At 42.8% G+C, this 26,383-nt stretch overlaps 1 protein-coding gene across 1 annotated transcript in view; it reads left to right on the top strand.

The window, feature by feature from the left end:
* Window positions 1–26,383, top strand: part of zfhx4 (zinc finger homeobox 4) — a 78,873-nt gene that overhangs the window by 42,125 nt on the left and 10,365 nt on the right. The window contains exons 7-10 of the mRNA XM_079181405.1: window positions 18,179–18,277; window positions 24,470–24,603; window positions 25,803–26,003; window positions 26,256–26,376. Of these exons, the coding sequence (XP_079037531.1) occupies window positions 18,179–18,277; window positions 24,470–24,603; window positions 25,803–26,003; window positions 26,256–26,376 (555 nt within the window). The remainder of the gene's footprint in view (window positions 1–18,178; window positions 18,278–24,469; window positions 24,604–25,802; window positions 26,004–26,255; window positions 26,377–26,383) is intronic.

The following is a 26,383-nucleotide window of genomic DNA, read 5'->3' as shown; positions in this document are numbered from 1 at the left end:
CAACGTACACACACACACACACACACGAACAGAAGATCTCCCAATCCTGAAATGGAGACTGTAGCCCCCGTACGTTTGGTTTTAATTACACATGGATCAAAGTTTCGGTAAAATTTGGGGTGCAGCAGAAAAGCATGCTTAGATAAATCATTACCGTACATTTTAACATACCCCCTCCCCCCTTTCCGCTGCCCTCTCTCTTCCTGCTGCTCTCTTTTTGTATTGCTCTCTCTCTCGCTCCTTTTTTGTCCTGCTTATTCCATCTCCCATTCTCTCCTGCTCATGTCGTTTTTTTTGTTTTTATCCAGAACAAAAGCCCGACTTCAAGCCCTTTTTTCCTCTTCTTTTTACATCTCAAACCAATGAGCACAACTAGGTTTAAAACCTGTCAAACACAACATTTGCCCGCTGCACCTACTTTGAATGTTCCACTCTTAAAACACACCATATTTGTTGCTAGGGCCCTCGTTTTATACTTTGGCTTTGATGCCACATGGTGAATTTCCATGAGGAAGCTAGTGCAAAGCTTAAGCGGACGCTGGCAGCGTCCAAAATGCTAAGCCACTTTTTTGGATGCCCTCCTTCTGCCCACTCCATGTAATTTTTAGTGAACAGTTTTCTTTCACAAGGTAGGCTACGTGGTAAATGTTTCAAAGGTATTTCCTTGTAGACCATACACACTTGGCAGGTGTCTGCAGAGAGGGGTGTTTCAAACAGAGATCAAACACTGATATTTAATTTAGTAAATCAGGGTTGTATTCTTGTTTTATAGTTCGGTCAAATAGTGTTTTTTAATGTATATCTTGTGCTTCTTTTTTTTTAAAGCTGAGCTATTGTGCTTTTCACAAACATTACACACTCCAGTAGGTTATGTTATATAGAAAAAAATGTATGTTATAGCTGCTTTGGGCTCCTATAGTGATAAATGATGTGAATGTTTTCACCAATGGAAAAGGCTCTATAGTAGGCAACATTTCCAGCCAGTGTTCGGTTTAAGGACCCTCTATTTGTGTGTACGTGCATGCGTATGCGTGCTGTTAGTTTTCTGGGGCTACAACTCCTGACTCGAGCACTTTCTGTTCATTAGAGACTGGTATGAAAAAGATTAATTTAAGTGCTGACCGGTATCTTTCTCTTAAAGCCTGGGACCTGGCACTGAGCCAGATAATTATAGGCCCATTTGGGAATAAGAGTTCTAATGCTCTGGACTTTATGTACATGTGAATGGCTTTCATTAAACAATTGTGATGCTGATTTTATGGCCTAATTAAGGATACAGTACTGCAGAAATGCACCGCAAGGGTATAGGTGTTTTGAACAAAGACAGGAGTGTATGAGAAACACTTCTGTTGGACTGCATTGTGTGCATGTCAATACATGTGTTTTCTAGTGCATGTTTATTTGAGAACCGTACACTCTTTGTTATCCCTTTGAGTCTGTATTTCCCTGAACCTGGGCCCAGCCATCTCATCCTTTACACTTGGTAAACACCATTGTGAAGTGAAAGTGAAGGGTCTGTGTGTGCGCACTTCCCTACATGTTCATGTACAGACATTGCTGTGTCCTTCATAGACGAAAAAACCCAATGTGCCCCCATTGCTGAGATAAATCGCTCTTCTCTGTGTACAATTAGAAGTGTTAAAGAAAATTGAGTTCATAAAAAAATGCCAGTTTGCATCAGCGGAGCAAGCATAAATGAATTGCCTACTCAACATGGAGGACTTGGAGGCCATTTTACTTTGAGGGTCGTCCAAAAGTTGTATTATTTTTTTTTTTGCCCTTCTCTATAATGAAGTTACGCTCTGAATAGAGCTGTTTAGTAAAATTCAAGCAGAAAAAGAAAAATATGACATATTGCAAGTCATGGGTATTCCATCATCGATTTTATAATTTGAATTATTTTAGCTGGATTTTTTTGGAGACATTCTCTGAAGTTAAATTGTTACAGGGATTTCTCTCCCTCTGACTGTTTCTCTGTTGCCGTCTCTGTCTCAACCATTTGACCATTTGTTCAGCCATAAAGAACACTGTGAGGAGGCGCGTGTGTGTGTGTGCGCGAGTGTGTTTTTCTACGTGTATCCTCGCCCTGTGCTCCATCATGTGTAAGCTCCTCATAAGCCAGACCAAGCAGAAACACTAGGGCCTTTTATGCATACTTTACTTTCTGTCATTTGTTTCCCCTTTCGCTCCCTCTGTCCCTCACAAAAAGGGAAGGGAGATGGGATCTTATGGAGGTAATTATTTCTGAGAGCCCGGCCCTGTCATCCATCCGTCCACCACCCTACCACACACACATCTCCATCCCTCTACATGCCCCCCCCTCACCCCGCCACCACCCAACATGCATTAAAGAGGGAGGGAGAGGACCCTCTTTGTCTGAGTCCCCCTTTTAAACAAAAGACCTCTTCTGACTTAGAGAGACCGACAACACTTTTATCGTGAGTGTACGTGTGTGTATATGTGAGTGTGTGTCTGTATCCAGAGCCTTTTGTTTTCCCTGAGTGATAAGGCTCTGGGTCATTTTTGGTTCCAGTCAAATTAGTGTTGCTGTTTTAACCATTTAGATAGCAGCTGTAGGCTAAAAACAGAGCCTAATGGACACTTATTGTCCTTATATGTGCCTGTGCTTCCAGCAGGAAGTGATGGAATATGAGAGCAAGTGTGGCTTCTTCCATGTTTCCAAGTGCGCCGACATTGCTTGTTTTCAATTTTACCCAACCCAAACTGTATGTGTCTGAACTCAGCCAAAGCACCGAAAACGATCATCCAATTTTCAATGTGGGAAAGGGCTTCACTGTTTCCCAAAGAGCATTTTGATGCGATGACACCAATGCATCTTTTGAGGTATTAGGTTTTCCCTCCTTCCTCACTTTCACTTCTTCATTTCATACTTTTTTTTCCCCCCCTCTGGGTCGTGGGGGTGGTTTCGCCATTCCAGCGGTTGTCTTCTTTTTTTTTTAGGAAGGTCTCTCTTCAGACAGAAGTCTATTTCCAGGGTTTGTCTCAGTAATTTGTGGCCATTACATAAACATTCACGGATGGCCGGAGAAGTGAGAGAAAGGATGCAACACACACCCAGATCTAGCTAACCGCTAGAGTTAGCGCAGTGGTGGCCATTTTCTTTTTTAAGTCAGACTGCAGTAGACCAGCTGACTGGCGCATCAAAGAACTTTTTTTTCCTCCTTTTTTAGTGTTTTATTCTTGTGTTGCATATGTCACCCCTCTTATGGCCATAACCGTAAGATATCTATGTTTAGATTAGACGTTTAATAGGTTAAGGCAGCCAATTATATTACACATTGATTTGCTTACTGATTGCCTACAGATAATAAATTATTCGTGACCTTTTCTTTCTCATTTACTGTGAAACAGGAAGTTACTTACATAAAAGGTAAAGTCCACAGATTTCAGTCAGGCTGGATCCATTCCTCATACAATAAAAACTTGGAATGTTATTTTATGTGCCCAACATGAGTAAAAAGCAGTTCCTGGGGGGAACTATTCTGATGAGAGTGATGTGATGTCAGCCAAGAGGATTATTGTGAAATATGTAATTTTTTTATTGCTGTACATTTATCTGCAGACAATACGCTGCATTTTAAATCATTTGTCAAATCAAAATAAGACACATTCATATATGTATATTATTATATTTTCGGCAAGTAGCAATTTACCCTAAATTTCCCAAAACCATATTCTCTATGGCTCAGGGAGTAAAAGATGTGGTCATTTTTTGAATAATTCCATCCAAGTGAATTATAATTACTTTGCGGTTTGTGTGTGCACATAGGAAAAAAAAGGGCAGCAAGCTGACTTGTGCCTGAGAAAAAATGAGCCTTGTTCACCATAAACTATTTTTGAAATGGTGTGTTGGGGCGGTATGGGTTCAGGCCGATTGTTTTTCTTTGAGTTGAGCAGCTCTTTGGTGGAGGGGTATTACCCGGGTTAAATTGTTCCCTCATGTTTTCCGCCAAGGTTCTGTGCCCACCACACTGACAGTTATAATTTGCAGAAATTGCACTGATTATCTGAATTAGCATACCTGACCAATGCCACATTAGTCTTATTTACAATACAAAGCCGTGGGGCTATGAGGACGCATACTAAATATGACTTAACCCTTTGAAGAGGGGACTGGCGTCACGGGGCCAGGACGTCTTTCACGTCAGTGATATCACAAAGAGCTTAGGGCCCCGCTCCATATGGAACCGAAAGCCTCTAGAAGGTCCTGGAAAAGGAAGTGGTGAATGTAAGGACCATATTGAAAGCACAGGGTTATTGCATGTTTTCCCTTGCTGTCAGTCTCTTTCAATATTTCTTTCAGGTCTTGTCCCCACCATGTCGTTACTTTTTTTTCTGCCTTCAGCCCCCCCCCCCCCACCCCCTTTTTTTTCACCCCTGCTCTTCTTGATTTTCTTCTCCCTCACCACTATTCTTTTCTCACCCCCGAGCCCCTCATACACCCTCTGTCCATTGACTCTTAACCACAGATGGACAAAACAATGGGCCATGTCACACAGCATTAAGACAAACAATCCGGTGATGGAAGGAGGGTTGTGTGGAGCCGGAGCCGCGGTAACCAGGCAATACACTCACTGGGTCCAAGCAGCCACTAATCTCGGACCGCGATGATACAATTCACAGATGGACATTAAAGGCAGCCTTTATGCACACACACTCACACAAAGAAGAGAGCAGGAACTTTACTTTAGAAACTATTGTCAGGTAGAATTTCTGTCATTCCTGCAGCAGCAGCAGCAGCAACAACAAATTATTTCCTTCTACTGATCCCTTCTTCTTCACTCTCCTCTCTCTTTCTTTTAACTCATCCATCAGTGGGAGGTATGGAATTGATAGCAGCTATTGATTACCTATAGCACAGGCTAATCGTCGCTAACCGGAGGAAGCTTTGCAGCTATAGCAGCTGTCAGTGGCTTGTCGTATGCGTGTCTATATGACCCTCCAGCTGTTCAGTAGCAAGAGCTTTTCCTCTCCAATGGTTACTTACAGCAGACTAATGTCCTTAAAGCAAAACAGCACATGCAAAATAATATATATCTTAGACTTGGCTTCTCTTTTGAGAATAAGGGAAATAGTATGTTATGTCTGCCCAAAGAAACACTGAGAGACATGCCACGTTTCACCTCCCCACCTATGTGAATAAGACCCATCTCCCTCTCTCTCCTTTTCTTCATTTCCATAATAGGAAATTTGAGCACACTGTGTGAGATTAAAGCAGAGAATCAATGCCTTGTGAGCAATAATTTCCAGACAAATCTCTTTCATCTTTTTCTCTCCCTTTTTCCCCCACCGTTCTCTCATTCGTTTTCCCTCCAACCTCCTAATGCTAACAGGGGGTCTCATGTCATGACATCTCTTTCGCTTTTATCATGTCCTAATAACACTCTGAAAATAAAGAGAGAAAGAGGAATGTGACAGAGGGGGAAAAGGATGCTGGAGAAAAAGAACGAGAAATGGATGGACTGATAAAAATCCATTGAATGAGCCTTGGTCTTGATTTGTGCTTTGATGTGGATGTCTTTGTGCGAATTAGACAAATATGCCCGCTGCTTTAGTCCTCTCTGGGCTCTTCATAAGACGCCATCTCCCCCCTCCCTGCTATTTTTCATGAAGGAAAATAAGGAAAAAATGAGTGACAAGTTAATTTAGGAGCACAGAAATATACATTTGGGTGACTGACTAGAGAGACAAAAACAATGGTGAACAAACGCTGTTGCTGTGTAAAAGTGCAGTATGCTAAAAAAGTAGCCTATAGAGGGCGGTTAAATAAACAGAAAACAAAGAGAACGTATGGTATATGCAGAAAAGACACAAGGGTTTTTGCTTGGTTGGGCCCACAAGGTGCTTTACCCACAATGGCACATAAGGCTAATGGGCAAGGATATACACACGCACACGCACACACACACACGCATACGCACACACACCATCACACACACACACACACACCTTGGTCAGGCTTTTGTTTCAAAAAAAGGTTAATGGGGAGTGAGGAAGAGGAGCGTTGCAATTTTCTGCTCTTTAGGCGCCAGAGAATTCTCTCCAATGTAAGAGAGACCAGACTCTCAGCCGTAATAGGCATTTTACACCCTCATCACCTCTTGCACACAAACACACACACACACACACACACAACCACAAACACGAACACACACTCACCAGAAACGTGTGGGAGTGTAATAGGCATTCTATGGTGTGTATTGCCGGTCCCCAGAGTGCCAGTAAGTGTTAGACATGCATAGAGTCGGCAATGAGACAATCAGCATGCTGAAATTGAAACCTTGTCTGGAGTCACACTGGAGGGGAGGAAGAGGAGCAGAGGGAGAGGAGAGGAGAGGAGCAAGGAGTAGATTAAATAAAAAAAGAGTAGAGGAGAGGTGATGGGAGCACAGATGGCAGGAGAGAAGGAGATAAGGAAGCAGAATAAAAGGAGAAGAGAGACGGAGGGAGAGGAAATAGGAACTGATGTTTGTTTAATTGCCTCATAAGTGATGACACAGATAATTATGTCAAAAAAAGAGATCCTTCTCTTAGGCAGGGCCGATGAGCAGCTGTATCTGTTGTGCGTGAGTGTGTGTCGCCGTGTCTCTCCGTATAGCCCCATCAACTGTCGTCCCCTCCAGCCACATCAAGTATAGGACACCATTACAGCATTACGGTTTGTGTCATATCAAATCATTCAGCTTAATTAACAGAAACACACACGCACAAAACACACACACACACACTCATCATTTGGAATCATTTTAATTACTCTGTAACATCCTGATTATTAATATCTCCGCTTCATATACCTGGGGATATGAAGACGAGTTCACCTATATTTCCTGCGCTGTGTGTTTGCAGGCGTGTGTGTCCATGTGTGTGTAAGTGATGCTCCCTTGACTTCATATCTAATTGTCTTTTTTAATGACAATATTCCTCTGTGTGCCGGCTGTATGTAATGAGTCAGGGTGTGTCAAAGTGCAGGCCTGAGCTGTCTGCTTGAGTTAAGCTCTTTCCGTCTACTGTAGAAGCCTCCAGCGTACACACTCACGCGCGTGCACACACACACACACACACACACATACACACACGTGGCACACACTCAAAGAGTGTATCAATGTGGGAGTTCCTGTATCTGACATGAGATTAAGAGGGCCAAGTGGAGGAACGTCGAAGAACTGCCCTGTTGCATTTGCAAGAAGGAAAAAGGACCATGCTGTCACAAACACATATATACACACACACACACACGCGCGCGCGCGCAAGCATCCTGTGCTGTAAGTGAGCAGTAGCCTCCCTTGCATTATTCACAGTGGCCGAGTGATCGAAGCCTGGTTCAATAGCACTAAAGCGGCGCACGCTGGAGAGATTTGTCTTACAAAACCTTGACACACACACACACACACAGGCGCACATATGCTCTCACACACATTGATTTTTGGTGGTGGGAATCTCCCAGGCTTTGGTCGAAAGGCAGGGACGTGAGAGGGGCTTCCCTCTTCAGAGCAACCCCCTGACAAACACACACATTCACACGGACACTATCATTCAGAACCTTACACACATGAGCACACACACACACACACACACACACACACACACATTGCATAGGCAAATACTGTAAGTACATCTTTAGTTCTCTCAAAATGACATTTGATGATGATGAGATCCAGTGATAGCATGAATATGAAAATGAAAGAAAAGATTGGAGATGGGAGACGAAAGATCTACCGCTTAGATCTGATGGGGTTTCATTTACAGTAAGATGAGCTGATGGTAAAATCAAAAAGCAGGAAAAAAGTCTCGCTGATCATATTTCTTTTTTGCTGACTCTCCTGTTTTGCATTTTACCATCAGGGTTTGTTTTTTTTGCAAGCAAGGCAAAAAAAAAAAGAGAAGAACACGCATTGCCAGATATGTCGTATCTTTCCACTGCAGTGTGTGTATACTTTTGCACAGACACGTACAATTTGAAGCCTTCACTTGATTTGAATGGCGATTTTCCTCTAACACATCAGTCACTTTATTCAGTTTTTCTATTTTGTTCAGAGCGGCACGGGCAGCGTAGCACACACCACCCCCTCTGGCGTTTTTTGGCGTATTAACATGTATCGACAAGCCAGCACTCGCATGCCTGTAAACACTGACGTAGAAACTCACACATACTCACACCTCTGTCCCCTGAAGACATGTGATCAACCAGACCCAATCCCTTGTAATCATCTGGAACCCCCCCACACACACACATATATTTCCCATTCAATCCTGGGTAATGGTTTGGGGCAGGGGGCTGAAGCGGTGGGCTTCTTTCCCTTAGCCCCAGTGTCTTAAGCTGCCATTGATTAAATGTTAACTGATATACTCGGCCCTGGCAATCTTGTTAGAGCTGGAGCAGGCAGGCAGCTAGACAGACAGTTTAGGACCCGCGCCCTCCTGATCAATAGCACAGATAAAGATTTCATCCATCAATGAGCTCCCAAAACAAAAGGTATCTGATACCTGATTAGGCCCGTGGGGACAAATACACACACAGATTTGAACATAAACACACACTCACATATTGCCACATTTCTTGAAGCACATGAAGGGACAAACAAACACACTGGGATCACAAATGAATGCAGTGGGACATACAAATCTGTACGTAAGCTTAAGTAAGCATACATTTCACACTCACACACATTCCTTTCACTCACTACTTTGTCCAGAATAATACCTCCACCAACCCCATCTGAAGTCAATCAGGTCCACACCTAATGCTGTAACTACCACACGTACACACAAGCGAACACACACGCATGCACAGTCAAGTTTGCAGATAAGGCAGCCCTGACTTTTCCCGGATGAAGGTTAATTATGCTGTGTTAGTTCACTTAGTTGTGTGTATTTGTTTGTGCATGCAGGTGTATGTGCATCTTTTCCCGGTACTTTGTGCATATAGGTGCTTCCTCAAAAGCACAAGCATTTAGATCCTCAGAGCATGCAAATGGCACCGCAAAACAGCTGAATCAATGTCTGGGCGACCACCAATGTTAAAGTGTATCAATAACATTCCCCTATCTTCTTTCCCGGCTAACGTCACACGGCATTTTGAAAGTCCAAGCCTTTGCCACAATTAAGACTTAATTACAAATCAATATAAGAAGTCATTTGAATATTGATTTTTCCTTTTTCTTCAAATTGTTAACATATTCTCGACCCTGTCTAAGCTTTTTTTTGTTCCAACTTTAATCAATACTTCCCTTTACAGTTGTCAGAGTAGGGCTTTGGCATAATTGGAGCCCAAAACACAACAGGATATCTTCATAGGGTTTAAAACCCAGGGGTGGTCAGGGGGTACAAAATGTCACAGCCCCTTAAAATTCTGATGGATTTGCAAATACAGTTAATGACACTTTGTGGTTGTCAAAGAGTGATCTCATTTTGGGGGATATTGGATGACATTTGTTGTCACAATGCCAAAATGCATTTCCATAATTTTCACGGCTGACATTTACTTTGATATGACACTGTATCAGAGCGCACTTCAAAAAATGATATCCATGCAACCCGGTAACCTGCATTTCATTTGATTAAATGATATCTTTGCTTTTTATTTTCCTGCTCAACCATTTTGAGGGGCTGTGAGATTTTCAAGTGGCGTGTCAGGGGCAGGGAGTCTAATGCATGGAAACATGGAGCTTTCTGTTTTCTGACGGCTAGCAGAGATAAGGAAGAGATATGGCTCTACCACTGGCTCAAATCTAAAACAGATCCCGCTGGGGGGTTCGGGGAGTTAAGAAAGTGAAGGAAAGGAGAAAGGGAGGGGTGGAGGTAGCAAGAAAAGGGAATATTGTCAATCCTCTAAGTGTCTGGCGGTGTCTTTCTTTCTTCCCCTCTTTCTCTCACTCTTTCTCTCCCCCACTCTCCCTCAGTAATCTGATTTATTCGAAGCATATGTGTGCTGCTCTGTCTTTGTCTGCTTCTATTAGGGCCAGTGGGGGCCCATATGACATTGTTTAGCCAGTAATGAAATGGACATTTTTTGCATGTTTTTGAGAAAGTCAGAGGAAAGCCAACACTCCTTATTTGTAACCGTCTGCGAATACCATCTCCGGGGCAGTTGCCCGAGGTCTGTGTATTTCTTTGTGTGTGTGTGTGTGTGTGTGTGTGTGTGTGTGTGTGTGTGTTGCATGTGAACGTATGTGCCCATGTATTACAGGCTCCATGCGGTCCTTTTGGGGATGATTCTGAGCAACCTAATGAATATTTATTTTTCTTCTATGACTCTATTCTTCTTATGTACCGTCTCCCTTAACCTCAACACATAATAAGGCCCTGATGATACACGCATTTTTGTTTTGCACACTCTCGTATGGCAAAAGACATGTCACATGGACTTATTGTCAGTGTATGCAATTGTTATGTGCTAATGGCAGCTATGTGGTGCCCCCGACTCAACCGAATCCCCCATCAATAAGATATTCATAGAAAAAGTGTTGCAAATGAATGGAAACATGGAGTCATTTCTTGTCATAATTCTTTATGTGTAATTCACACAAACACACTGCTATTCTTGCTAATAATTATGTATTGAATGCAGTAGGCATACCAAACGTGTTGGAAATATTATAAATGTGTAGTTCTTGAAAATGAGGATTCACATTTCTGTTGTGCTAAATCAAATTTTTAAGATATGAACTGATAAAAGCTACACAGCCCTAAACAATACATCTTTTCAGGATCCTTTAACTGTATTTCTATCTTTCCTTTCCATCTACTTAAATCTTTTGTTTGATTTCCATCCAGGCTTACAGTTTCTTTTGGTGGCTCTGAAAGCAGATGTTTTTTATGCAGCTAAAAACGGGACACTGGCCCAATAGGATAAAGATCTGTTTAAGCATTATCCATTTGGCCACTGCCCGTCACAAACCTATTTTTAAGCATAGACACAAACACACACACGGCCATTCTCTGAAACCAAGGCAGCCATTTTATTAGATTCCCCGATTCTCTGCCTCGTATTAGTTCTCGGAAAATAAATAAACCTTAAATACATGACAAGGACCAGTCTGGTCAATTAGAAACTATATCTATCCTGCTGGTACCTTTTGTTTACAAATGTAGTGATGGATGGACAGAGGGAGGCACTGAGGAACAAATAGGATAGGTATATATATGGATGGATAGCTGTGTATAAAGATATAAAAATAGATAGACGGATGGATAGATAGGTGGATAGATAAATGGATGGATGGAGAGACAGATGAATACGGCAGGCAGATCTTGTTGGCCTGATAGAGTTGAGCAGGTATGCCGAGAAACAGCTGCTTTCTTCATTAGGTTCATCTATCGATCTCGGACCCTCGCTGTGCATGTGTGTGTGTGTGTGTGTGTGTCTGTTTTGAGGCAGAGAGCGGGGAAAGACAGCAGCCTCTGTAGATAAGTGCTGGTAATAGAACAGAATGAATTCTTATCACAGAGATGGGAAGGCCATTAACCCTCAGCTTCTAGTTCTCTCTTTCTGTCTCTGTCTCTGTCTGGTCCGACTGTCTTTCTCTCTTTCTCCGTCATTCTGTTTCTCTCTCCCTCCGTCCTCCGGTCTGGACCTGACAGGGTCACGTTGGTGAGCGTGTGTGATATTTCCACTATGTGTGTGACTCTCCGAGAGTGTGTGTGTGTGTGTGTGTGTGTGTGTGTGTGTGTGTGTGTGTGTGTGTGTTTTGCGGCTGCCGCTGTGCTCTCTGCCCCATCGGCCAGATGTTTATAATCAGGGCAAGATAAATATTGGGCCAAGGAATCATAAAAGACCAGGAAAAGCAAAAAATAGGGAGGGGGGAGGGCTGTTGGGATAAAACAGAGGAGAGGAATCTTCTTTTCAAATTATTCCTAAATCCCTCAGTAAGCTTGCCGTGCCGCCTCTTCAATTCACCTACTCAGCCTAAGGTGATTCAAACAGCCGAAATGCAATATGGCTGTTGTGTAAGATGCAGGTGTTTGTGTGTGTGTGTGTGTGTGTGTGTGTGTGTGTGTGTGTGTATGTGTGCACACACGTGTGGAGGTGTACAGTAGGTGTGCTAGCCTATTGTATAAGGCCAGGTGTTGCGGCAATTTTTTCTTTCCACCACTGAACCTTTTGAAGCCATATTTTTTCCTCCTGTGAAAACCTTTTGTATTTGCTATTAAAGAATCATTAATATCATCCCCCCCCTCCGCCCCAAGTGCTCACAGCACTGAAAATGAAACCCCTCTTAACACGAAACAACAGTTTTTGTCTGCGCAGCAAGCAAGACACGGCAAGCCTTTAATCTTGGCTATGTTTATTCATATGATTTTCTTTTTTTTTCTTTCTAAAGAGTAATAGGTGTTTTGTTAGTCGCCTGCAAGACAGCGGAGCGGGCAATTTGAGCGAAAGAAAATACAATGAAGTGTCTCAGGAAGTCGTAATTGACAACAACAAAGCAAATTTGGAACTGCTGATACAAGCTTTATTTTCTACACTAAAGTCATTTTTTCAGCTTATTCTGTCAGTTCAACTTATTGACATTCACACCAGAAGCGTATTAAATGTGACAATCCTATTGTCTGGCTTTCAGAGTCGACCTGCAACAATAGATATTTTTTGCTGGTGTAATAAGTTCTCATGTGTTTTAAGCAATAAGTGGGTGGGTGGGGGTGGATTGGAGCGTGTGGATGGAAACACGTGTGTTTGCTTGTGCTGGTGTGTGTGTGTTTACATGTTAGCATGTGGGCTGTGGGCCTCTGTGCATGAAATACATTGAGCGCCGTGTGGGAGTTAATGTGTGTTATGTGCAGAGTGTTTTGTGTGTAGGTGTGTGTGAGCGAGTGCAGGTGTGTGTGCGTGTGTGTGTCAGTTATTCCCAGGCCCTGTGCAGGAGCTGTAGCCCCTCTCCGCTGGGTTGATGTTTAGTATTTTAGACATGCTACATTAACAACATCTGGTTAAGATCTAAATGCTTGTTAAACGCGCTGAAATTCGGGGGGGAAAGGTACAGGGAGAACGAGGGGAGAGAGAGAGAGAGAGGGGATAAAGAGGGAGAGTAGGGTAAATAAAGATTTGAGGGTGAGAGAACGGGAGGGAGGGAGATCAGTAAGTCTGTAAGGTTATTACGCTAGCAGTATTACCACTGGCCCTTGACTGTGTGTGTGTGTGTGTGTGTGTGTGTGCGTGTGCGCATGGCTCTGACTGTGTGGGATGGTGTAATGTTTCAAAGCTTTCCCCTTTAAAACCTAGAGGCCAAACTAGAGCCACGCGCGGCGCAGGAATGTGACATCACAGGGCCCTTATTCCATGCATACACGCACACAAACGCACACACACACACACACACATGGTCCCGTGGTCTCACAGGGGACATGACCAGAGTTGTAAGAAGAAATCAGCATCAACATCATGGCTAAGTGGGGGAGACATGGCAGTCATGGGTGTTACGCAAAACATTAAGACTGCACTACTACCACAGATACATCAGACACATAACAATTCTAGTCTTTATAAGTATTTTTAGACATATAACACAACAGCACACATACTATTGTAGCATATAGAGTCCTAACAGCTATACAGTAATGGTTTCTCAGTCTAGTAGTTAAAGCATTTCTCATATATTTCTCATCATATTTTCTTTGGCAGCAATTACCGCTTCGCTTGACGCTCTGCTTTCATAGTGTCCGTGATTTAAGATAAACAATAATGTAAAAAGAGTCTTTTTTTTTACTCTTTTACCCCTTTAATGAGCACTATCCTAGCCCAAGGGAAGCAAATTAGAGGCAGCTCGGCCCAGCTAATGAATTCAGCCATTTTGGTGCCTCCGTGTCCACTTCCTCCGCGTGGCATTGCTCTACGGTCCTGTGCTGTACGACTGAGTCCTCCACCGGGCACATAATGACCCGGCATGGCGGTTATGGGCCCTTAGGGGGAGACGGGAAAGGGAGCGAGTGGTCTCAGAGCAGGTCATTATACAGCTAGAGGGCACACACAGACACACACACACACACAACACACACACTGACACTCTCAATACATCCTCCATTGCCTCCATCTCCCATATGTCTACTCTTCCATTCTTTCCAAACGTCTCTTTCTATATATCTTCCTCCACATCCTCCTGTGTCTGTCTGTCAAAACTTGTTTTGCTATTTTATTTTTGACTGTGATATTTTGTAGTAACTGTGAGATATTTTTGTACAGAAATTGTACGGAAATAATTCAGAACACAATTTTCTCTAACGTCATGTAAACCAAATATGTTGCGTTTGGGGATCTTCAGGAGTTTTTTATTGGGCAAACAAGTGAGTTATTCATCCAGGGACCTAATTGGTTACACTGGCTTCCAATTAATAGTTACATCTAAAACCAGACTGATTTGGATGTATCCTTGATCAAGACTCACTTAATTATTCGTCCTTTCTAACAGTTAAATATAGGCTGGTGTTGGTTGCATGGTAATCGGACCCAGGGTCTGTGGTTAGCTCGAGCTCACCGGCCGGCTTTAATGTTCCGACCGACCCACATCAAAGAGAGTCCCACCAGGCTGCCAAAATCACACACCCTCCACAGCCTGACCAACTCCCTGTGTGTGTGTGTGCGTGTGTGTGTGTGTGTGTGTGTGCGTGCGTGGGCACAAGGCAGTGGAAGGTGACTGCAAAGGTTTTGCTCTTTGAGTCCTCTGGTAACGATTAAGTTGATGGTTAAGAGTCCCTGCCGCAGAACCCTCTCCGATGCTCTCTCTCTTTCACACACACACACACACACACACACTTGCACATGACAACTCACATGCAAACACATGCAGTTACTGTCTCACTCACTTGATCAATGGCGCACATCCACACAAACACACTCAAACATGTGCACACACACACGCGCAGCTACACGCGCACTCACATACACATTGGTGTGGTGTGTAACTGTCAGGGTCAGTCAGAGGGCAGACGCTGTGCTGATGTATTGAGAGAGCTCGTCTGGGAATGTCCTCAGTGTGGAAACACATTCCCCGTATGCACGCACGCACTCACACACTCACTCACCACAGATCTAACCGGCTAGAAGGGGAAAGGAGTGAAAAAAAAACACTGATGAGGCCCAGATGATCACCCCTCCTTTCCTACTTCTTTTTCTCTTTCTTCACCCACTCTTCACCCTCATTCCTCCCTCTCTTTCCCTCTCTCTGTTCATTGTCTCTCTTTTCTCTTGTGTCCTATCTAGCTACAGGTAGACTGCCCCCTAGAGGTTAGTTCATATGGTGGTTTAGTAATGTCATGATCAAGCACTGGCTTCATCTCTGACGACTTTCTCCAAAACCCATATCCTCCTTTCTTTGTATGTTCAATTTGCTTTAAAATGCTAACATGAAATGTGCAATCATAGCTTATAAACATTATATCAAACAGTATCAAACTAATTAAGGTTAAACGTAAGGACATCAGCTTACACTGATTATTCTCTGAGTATGTTAGAGATTGTGTGCATGATAATGATCACTAACTTGTTCTAGTTATCAACACGTTTGTTGATGATATTATATGATAATACAAATGTATAATTAACCTGTCTATAAAGGCAGTTTGGTTGTGATCAAAGCAATAGTATATCTATTTTTACATACATTCGGTGGAGTGAAGGACTGAAAGCAGACAATGACAAAAGAGATGAAAAGGTCTTTTCTTTTTTTCTTCTGCTTTTTGAGATTTTTTTAGTCTCCCTTTTAAAATATTGTCCTGACCTTGCAGTATGTGGGATCTTCGAGAGCTTATTCTTCTCTCTCTCTGTATTCCTGGTTTGACCCTTCTCCCTCCCCTTCTTTTCTCACTCTTCTGCGAAACATGGTATTCGATTTGTGCCATTTGCTTTTCTTTGGCATCGAACAAAAGTCAAGTATAGAGAAAAGATAAACCAATGATGAAAGACTTTCAAACCCACTACACACAGCAATATTTACACGCACACACACACACACACACACACACTCATACACTCATGATTCCTCTTTCCCTCTATACGAAGGTGGGGTGAATTAAAATACAAAGATGGACGCTGCAGCACCAGCAGTGAAAATTGCAATTTCTGCAGCCCGGGCTCTCTTGGCTGACAGGAGATATTTCATCCCCGTTGTCACCAACGTATTAATAAAACATCAGGAGCAGAGTGCAGTCCCAGTCTCTCTCTCTCTCTCTCCCGTTCACACACAAACACACACATGTACAAGGACACACATACACCTTGAGACAGGCTGTGTATACACGTGCAAAATGTGCACAGCACTCACACACACACGTACAAATGCAGAAATACAACAGCGCTCATGTATATGAACACACACACACACACACACACAACCACAGTTCTCCCCTTCAATCACATGCCAGCATCTGCCATGAAAATTTCATGCTGTATATAATGTCCACTTAATGTGTTGGCGCTTAAAGCAACGGCGCCAGCACTTAGTCTATGTGTCTGTCCGTGTGTGTGTGTCTTTCGCTGTGTACGTATGTGTGTGTGTGTGCGCCCCGCTGTATGTGAAAGGGTTAATCATATCATGTTTCCGAGGGGGGTTTTGCAGACCCCTTGTGCTCGTCATACAATGGCCAAAGTGATTGTATGCAAATGCAGGCTGACCTCAATGCACCCTTTGCCTGATTTCTATGAATATGGCTCCGTGCGAGTGTGTGTGTTGTAAAATATGGTTATTAAGGCAGTGCAGGATTGATGAGTGCAGCTCTTTTACACACTCTCACAGACACATACACCAGTTCCATTCTCTGGCAGAGTGAGGGGTTTGTGGTGAAAGAGACCCCTCCTTCCCCCCGCTTAGAAGACATGAAATTTTTAACGGTTTGCTCTGTGTGTGTATGTGTGTGAGAATATGATACCGTGTGTGTATGATTTGACGCCTGTGTGCAAGTGTTTCTTTTTGATTTTGCATTTGGGTGTGCTACCCTGAGATGGAGGAGGTTACTATACGTGTGTATGTGTGTTTTTGTGTGTGTGTGTGTGTGTGTGTGTGTGTGTGTGTGTGTGTGTGCTGAGTGTGCGCATGCCTGGTTATCTGGCCTCTCTCAGACTGCTCAAAATTCATTACAAAGTGACATCAGCCCAGCCGGAGACAAATGATGGCTGGATGAAAGGGAGCGCTGGGGCTCGGCTAGGATTAGTGTTAGCTTGCGCTGGCTACACATATACACACATACACACAAAGCACACACACACACGCACTCACACACACACACACACACTTTAATCCACTGGCAGAACACTGCAGATACACAGAATTATCAAACAAGGGGCTGAACTCTCAGAGATGGGCAGGCTAATCTGCTAATAGTACAGAGCTGCACGTGTGTGTGTTGGTTTGTGGGTCTGTGCGTGTGTGTGCATGCACACATATTTTTTTTTTTACAGAGGTAACAGAAATACATAGACACGATATCTTCACACAGCACGGTAGTGAACATCCTCACATGCTTTTTCAATTTTGACTTTGACTTTATGGAGTAGAGTGGGTATGGGCGATAAGATACTGTTAATACTAGTCTCTACTTTTTCAGTGTTTTAAGGAAAGTAGAATAGATAACTCTTTCATACAGTTGAGTTTTTACATTAAAACAGTAACATTTCTTCTTTTTTTTTTCTTTGCTTTAACACTTTTCTAACCTGAAATAATAATTAGAATAGATTTAACAACAGGGGAAATATTTAACATTAATTTAAAAGGAAGTGTATGAACAAGTAAACGTTATTACGTGTTAAAGTCTTAAAACACATTTAATTACATTATTATGGGGAAAAAAATGCCTTATTTAGAGAGGGAACCGAAAAACAAAGTTTACCTGTTAGACATATTTTGTTGTCACACAACTTCCCTGATTTAAGGCAGTATGTATTATGTTTCACCCAACTAGAAGTGGCATGATCGGGCTACTTTCAACAGAACATATGTCCAAGTCACTAGAAGCATTACTTGCTGGTGAGATATTTAAAACCGACCGCTGTTTAGAAAAAGGGGGGTTTGTGAGGATTAACTGAACATGTGCAAGCAGGAAAGAAAATGTAAAATGACTCTTATGTGACATGGTGCGATCTGATATCTCAGTGCTGGTGCCCAAGCCAGCAAACATAGTTTGTTTAGAGAGCATCATGGGTAATGTAGTTGTTTTCTATGTGCATTTTCAGAAGAGAATGCTGAGGACGGTGAGAGACCTCCTCGCTCTTCCTCCAGGCCTGGACACAACCTCACTGACCGAGACTTGACTGACAGCAGGAGAACTGACCGTAAGTCCACACACACACACACACACACACACACACACATAAAAACACATATGAACCGTAAGCTTCCCTTCTTTTCTAAGTTATCATTCATCTCTCTCTGGCCTTCAGATAAGGTTCTAACATGTGTGTGTACCATGTGAATGCTGCTGACTAGCCTCCATGTGACCTGCTTTAATCGTTTCCATCTGACAGAAAGAGAAAAAGAGAAAGAGAGAGACAGGGAGAGAGTGGGGAAGAAGGAGAGAGAAAAAACGGAGAGAAAAAGAGAGGGATAAGTTGAGTGTTGGGGATATTACCAGGCAATGTCCAGGCCCCAGATTATTTTTTAATCAAATCAGTTTGCGTGCTTGTAATTTATAAGCGCCTTGCATTAATCTTTTCTCGTTCTTGTGCCCTCTCAGATGACATATTAATTTTTCATAAGCGCAGGATTAGATGAGGGGGGGGGTTGTGTATATGTTTTTCTAATATTGCACTGCATCCTTGCAACCCTTAAATTAGTTTTTTTTCCTCCTGTACCCTCCCTTCATTTTTCTTTCTCTCCTATTTTTCCCTGTCTCAATCCATCCCTTAATTGTTGTCCAATCTGTGACCCTATCACCAGGCATTACCTACGATCGAAAAAGAGCACAAGCTCGAAGGAAATGTTTATCCGTTTGTAAGAATAGCAATGTTGTAAGCGGGGAGGGGCAACAATCTGTACAAGACGGCTTGGGTTTTTTTGTTATTTTGGGCGAGGTAGGGAGCACATAATGCCTTCGCTGCGAGGCTGTGGTCGGGATAGCCCTGGCTTTGTTAGATTTGATTTACCCAAATAAGAATTCATATGGTCTTTTTATGTATGAGATGGAAATCCATGGCTGGGGATGAATATTGCATGGGGTCTCACTCTCCTTTTTTTTCCTGTCATTGCATGGGGTTCTCTCTTCCTCATTCTTTCTCCCTCTTTTCTCTTACCCCACTCACTCCCTCACCCAACTCACACACGCACACACCTTCCAACTTCCACCCTCTATCCATTTCAAACTCCCCACCTCCTCTTCCTAGCATGCCATACCTAGCTCCATAATGTGAGGCTCAATGAGGCAGAAGGAGAGCTGAGTGAGGCTGGGGCCTATTAGTTTAGCTAGTCATCTATCTTTCAGCTCTATCTCTCTGACAGGCCTGTCTGACAGACTGGCGGGGAACCACCATCCATGCATTTACCGCCGCATATTACCGCCAGCGTCATTTAACACCAACGCACACATGCAAAAAAGTGTCCAGGTCCCTCCTACTTTAATGCGAGCTTACGTATGTGTGTGTCCCCAAGTGTAGTTTATCAGATGTCAGGAATCTATTTAATAAAGCAGAACAGTATGTCTTTTTTTTTGTGTGAATAATTTGTTCTAGGAATCGCCTTGGGGTCAGCTGCAAGTTTGGCTAGGAAGCCAGATTTAATATTGCTAGTGGGTTTGGAGTGTTTTATTTTGCATTTGGATTAAAGGAGGTTTAAGAAAGTCAAATGCCAGAAAATGCAAAAGGGAGCCTGGTGTGTCAGCGTGTTGTTATGCTAGGGTTATCATCAGAGACGGGGCCTTGTTTTTCTCTTTTTCCAGCTTAAAGTAGTAAGATTTAGCATCTCCATCCTCAGCCCCAAATCTCTGGCGAGCTTGAAATGTTCAGATCTGTGCACGTGTGTGTGTGTGTGTGTGTGTCCGTATGGAGATCTCCAGGGAAAGGATTACAGTGTGACCAAGTGAGCAGTGTGTTTGCGCACTTCATCTCCGAGACCAAGATCCTTTAAACAAAGAGGGGCAGATACAGAGAGGGGAAGAGAGAAACAGAGATATAGGGGGGAAGGGCAAGGAAAGACAGAAAGTGCTTTTTTTCCCCTTGCTTCATTTACATTGTTTTTTATAATCCCATGTCACTTTAGATTAATTGTAATCCATGTTATTTTTCCATGCAAATGCCCTGATGTGGATTACTTCCAGATAGCTTTGTGCTGTGCGTGTAGATTGTGCATGTTGCCACCATGGCTCAGGGGCCCACTTCTTATAAATAACCAACTAAACAAAGGCCCCGGCATGGAAATGAGCCTGTCAGGCAGCCTAAGGAAATTACAGATCTCTCTACCTGCCTCAAATTAGCAAAGAAATTACTCATTGTTCCTACAGTCAAATGTTATGTATTAATTCCGTGTACAATTTGGAATTGTGCAGATAAAGGGGGAGACAAAATGGAATCTCATGCAAACAAGATCAGATGTAAAATATTCCAATATCAGCTTGTTCAAATTATTTTTTTCTTATTTGCATGCATCTTGCAAATTTGCCCATCTTGAGATGGGAGCTGTGCTCATTTTCTGTCCCTCTAAAATGAAATTAAAATATATTAAAGATATTAGCATGTTTAATTGCAAGCCTACAGCAATTCTTTTGTGCATGTACGGATTGTGTGTTTTCTGTGTAATGACAGCTTGTTGAACGTCTCGGAAGATTTGTCAAATGTGACGAGGCCATGCTCATATTTATCTGTCATTAGAACACAAGCTGGAGATGGAAGAGAAAGGAGGGCTAGTCATTAAAAAAAAAATCACAAACTATAAGACAGCTGCTGTTTAACAGCCTTTCTCTCCCTCTCCCTCTCTATCTGACTATGTCTCTCACGTTCTACATCTCACTCCTTCCCAGTCTCTCTCTCTACCTCCCTCCGGCTAGATCTGGGCCTGCTGAGTGCTTCAGTGGGAGTCTGGGGTTCAGAGTGTGTTGCTGTAATGTTATCAGGTGACCGGGGGTCAGCCTAATGCGTAACCTCAGAGCAGTAGGCCAGTAAATCATGCTGGCCGGCCCTCCCTGGCCTGTTTTGGCCAACTCTCCCTCCTAGATTTACTACTCCGTAACCTTAGCCAGTCTGCCAGGGCTCAGGACAGCTAAATTGAATACTAAATTCAAGCTGCCGCCACCCAGCCTGCTCCTTTTTAATTGACAGCCTCCCCCCCCCCCCCCCCCCCCCCACTCTCTGTGCTGTTTGTGGGCTTTTTTTTATTTTCTTGAAACGAAATGTCAGGAGTGGAATCTAATTGTTTTTCAGCTTGTAAAAGAAAGAAAAAAGAGAAGAAAAAAATTGCAATAGGTATGGTTTGATTGTTTTGAAAGCCTGCTCCAAAATGTAGTTTATTTCTTATAAAGTCCTAGTTGGAGAGATATAAGGATCCAGTGATATGCTTGTTTGTGTGAAAATCTCATTTGCTTGGTTCAATTTGCACAAAATGTCTCACCCCTTCCGACACAAAAGGGGAGATTCTAAAATAGATCCATGTGAAAAGCATTTGCTATGATGGTATTGCCGGTCGTCCTGCCTTTTGAGGAACAATTTGGGAGAGAAATATCCTGAGGTATTTAGAGCTATGGGCTTCTCTGTCCCTCTCTATCATTTTTCTTGTTCTTTCCTCTGTTTCTCTACATCCATCTGGCTCTCCCTCCATTGCTCTGTACTTCTCTCCATTTCAGCGCACACTTGCGTGTATATAAGTGTGTGTATACGCAGCTCCCTAAACACCATTGACAGTTGCAAATAAAGATGGGTGGCGAGTGCGCTGCTCTCTCCCCCTGCAATGCAAAAAGGGTTGAGTGTCATAAATCACCTTTTGATTTATCTAATCAAGCAAGGTCCTGCTGCTTGCAGACATTTGTCATTGGTGGAGGTGGAGGGGATGTCAGGTTTATTCTGCCCCTCCGCTTCACTGGGCTGCAGCTGGTGGAGCCCACCTAAAGATGAAGGGATGGAGGGAAGGTGGGAAGGGAGGGGAAAGAACAGGCAGAAGGAAAGAGGACAGTCATTAAGTGTGGGGTGCAGACTCGGAGACAAAGGAAAATGAGAGGAGAGTCTCCTGCTCCTGTCTTGTCCTCAATCCTGCTCTCTCCCATTATTACTCTGTAAATGTTTTAGCACGACTGAGGGCAAAAATATGAAGCTACAAAAACTATAGGCAGAGGCATATTTTCATTTTCCCATCAATTTATAGATGGTGTTTGGATTGTGCTAGCTGATATTTGGTCTGTTATTATTTGTGTTACAGGTGATTATGTCCTTGGAGGACACTCTACCAATTTCAATGCAATTCTAAGGCTCGAAAAAACTTTATTATTCACATTAGCAGGGCCTGCCATTTAAAGCTCCTAAGTGGCCATAGAGATAACTGCTCTCTCAACATTCAAGGTTAACCAACTGATTTTCTCCATGCGAGTGTCACAAGTGTTGATGAAAGCACAAGGTCGAAGACGAATTTAAACTAGAAGGACAGATGTTTATGTTGCACATGCTCGCACACTCACACACACACACTCTCTTCACAAACATACATTTACATTCAATATGACAGTAATCAATGGTGATCTGTAGGCTCTCTCCCCCGCCGCATTGTAAATGTGTTTGCAGCCCCTTGTCTGACAATCGCCTCATCTCCTTTTGCAGGGATGTAATTTAGTTGCAAATTGACTGGAAGAAGGAGGCAAAAATTGAAAGTTGAAATTAGAAATGGTGATAACAAATATGCGCGGTGGGGCGGGAGCTCTGGAACGGTCAGGTGATATGACGGGTGCTACCAAGATGGACCAATCTGACCAATGGAGTGTCAGAGGCCTGTCATGAAGCACATAATGCACACACATACATGCACATAGACACAAACACAAGCCCTGCGGGGACCATCACAAGCAGTGGAAGACAAGATTACCTCGCTATTCTGAGCTGCAGAGCAATTCTCGGATGTTCTTGGAAATTCACATTGTGCCCTTGTGTTTTTTTTTCTTCTCTCTCTCTCTTTCACCCTTTCTTCCTCCCTCCCTCTCTTGTCACTTTCCTTGACAAGCCAATATTTCAGGCTTCAGATATAGGGGATTACAAATAAAATAAGTGGAACGCCTACTTAATGCAACAGAATTAAAATGCATGAACGGACCGGAGGAATTGATATGCGCCCAATACAAACATGAGCCACAGAATAATATGAAATACAAAATGTTTTTTTTCAACCCCCTCTCCATGTATCAGTGCTTTGATTTCCCTTTTTTTTCCATTTGTGCATCTAGCGTGAAGCGTTGATTCGCAAGAGTGAGGCTCACATATTGCCTTGAGTGACCAGACGAGGGAGGGGATGGGGATGGGGGGGGGGGTGATGGCTTAGAGAGAGAGGGGGGGAGAGGAAGAGAGCAGGGGCGGGGTGGGGGTTTGCTGTTGCTGTGTCTTTGTGTTGTGCCGAGTGGGTAAATTGTACTGGCAGAGTATAGCAGGGCCTGCATGGCTTGTATCTCAGGATGAGGCTAATGAAAGATTTATCAGTGGCTGCAGCATTTACTAAATACAACCAGAGGCTGATCTCTCCACATTGAGCCCTGCTGTTAACGTTACACACGCTTACACGCACACATACAAATAGACACACAGAAGTAGCGCTGCTACTGTACCACCAGCCGTGACCAAGCCCCAAAATGTTTGCATCTTGTACAGACAGAGAGGTTGTTGAGGCAGCTGGGGAAATGTATATGAACTAATGAAGTGTATAATATTACCATAACATTCAATGTATGTCGTGCTGTGATAATGAGCCTGCACGAGTTCTCCCATTTCACGTGTCCTCGGGGCAGAAACACATCAGTGTATATGAATGTGAACAATACAGTCCATGATTGTATCCTTGCTTATGTTGTCTTGGTGTCAAAAACATTTTTTTAAATCATCACCTATGTCCTAATGAATATTAATTTGTTAGACGTGTTTATCTTATTTACCATTATGTTTACTGATGTTTACTTTGTGAGCTAACCCGGCTACAAAATGTCAGTCATTTCAATTTGTTCAATCGATTTTGTCAGTTTTATATTATTTTAGTAGTATATTATTGTAGTATATTACTTGATATGTTGGAGATTAATATTCACATTTCTCATACAGTATGTGTGATCTATGGGATACTATACATAAATGAGACAGGGCTGTTACTCTCGTTCAACTCTTATGTTAAATATGTCATTCTGCTCCAGAACTCATTCTTCAAAGCTCCGTAAAATTAATCTATTGTTTAGCCAACAGTCATTTTGTAATTGTGCTGCTTTGTTGTATTTTCAGATTAGTATTGTCATTTGTAGTGCTTTATATTCTGACTCTGTACCTCCTTTCTCTCCCTCTATTCCCTCCATCATGTGCCAGGAATGAATGCTACATCCAAAGAGGTTTCCGGACCGAATTCTGTGGTTAAACATTCCCTCCTGCCAGATCGACAAAGCGAAATTCCGCCCAAAAGGCCAAAGTCTGCTGAGGGGAAGACCTCTGCCAGTGAGCAGGTAAAGGTTTGTAGAATATAAAAAGGAAACTGCCAGTTGTACTACAATAGCACAACTCTAAAATTATGACTGGTATAGTTCCAAGCAATGTAAGGGGGGGCCAACCATGGACCTTAAACTGTTTTCACCTTTCCAAAGAAAACACATCTGAACGTTATTGAGCTTTGTGTGCATTTAGATTTAAATTGGATATCTGGCAATTCATATTCCAAATAAATAGGTAAATGTGTGGTACAGAAAGCTAATTGTTAATGAGACTGGTTCTGCTTCACAAGCACTAATGAAATCTAACCTTTGCTGTCACTGTGGGATAAATTAATGGGAAGATACTTATGAACTGTAAGAAGCAGAAATGCTAAGCTAAGCGTTTAGCAATTGTTGGCGCCAGCTTTCTATCAAAGGGTTAAATGCAGCCCACCATTCCCTCCCTGACAGAGCTTTTTAGCATCAAGCACAGTAGGCAAGTCTTTGTGTTCTTAAGTGGACTACCTGCACTAGCCTTAGGCCTCCCTCCCTGCTTCACCCCCCCCCCCCCCTTTTTGCATCTCTTTAAATTATATGTGTTTTTAAATTAGATTATGAAGTATTAGCTTGTCTGGTTCTGGGCCCTGCAAGGAGGGAGGACTTAGTCATTTCAGAAATGGATTCTATTAAGACAGGTGGTGGGGAGGCTGCTATGTTCAGAGTACTCCCTGTAATGAGGGCAAGGCGTAGCTTGGGCGAGTACACACCTTTGTCATCTGTAATACTGATTAGAAATTCTGGCCAATCGTGGTTTGGGCTAATAAAATTGCATGAGTTGAGAAACTTAAGTGAATTAAATGAAACATGGTTGAGCTACAATTTCTGCGTTAAGGTGGACATGAGGGTTGGTTGGAAGAGGTAAATGTGGTGGGATGAGTTTAGTGGGCATTGAAGAGCAGGAAAGCCTGGTAAGAATTAAACAGTACAGGAGACATGTGTCTTGTGTGTCTCGATCCTTGTTTGTTTTTAAAAAGTTATGGCTGACGTCTTTAGTGAGGCACACAGTGGACAGCCAGCTATGCTAATGGCTCTGCTGTGTAAGAATGTTACCCAATAAGGAGTACATCTTGTGCAAAAAGTAATTCCTGCTATCGGATTCATTTTGCATTGTACAGAATGTTAATTTTCTCCACTGCCAATCAGTTACTTATTATACCATCTTGGTTTTTTTTTAGGTTCAGCAGTGTCCATATTGCAACTACAGCAGTAAAGATGCCAACCGTATGCAGCTCCATGTGATGTCCCAGCATTCCATGCAGCCAGTGATTCGCTGCCCACTGTGCCAGGATGTCCTGAGCAACAAGATTCACCTGCAGCTGCATCTCACCCACCTTCACAGTGTGGCTCCCGACTGCGTGGAAAAGCTGATTATGACTGTATGTAGAAGTAATGATTACAAATATTTGTGTTTGTGTGTTTGACTTTGTGTGTGTCAGCAAAAATGTGTTTTTGCTAATTATTTTAAAAAGTAAAATAGTACTCCAAAGTCACTTAATATGTTTGTGAAGTGTTTGTAGACATCTAGGAAATGTGTCTTTTACTTTTGTAGTACACATCTTGAGAAGTGAACATGCATGAAGAATGTCCAAATGTATATAATAATGAAGATATTTCTTTGGTTTTGATAGGTTGTTGGACCTGAAACAGCAACACCAAATAATATAATGCATCCCCAAACTGGACAAGACAAAGGTCCGTCTTTAATGGATTCCTCTACCTCTCTTACTGATGGGTCAGGAAAATCTCAAGGTGAGCA

This window comes from Pholis gunnellus (genome assembly GCF_910591455.1).
Source record: "Pholis gunnellus genome assembly, chromosome: 20".
Taxonomy (NCBI): Eukaryota; Metazoa; Chordata; class Actinopteri; order Perciformes; family Pholidae; genus Pholis; species Pholis gunnellus.
This window is presented reverse-complemented; position numbering and strand designations above follow the sequence as displayed.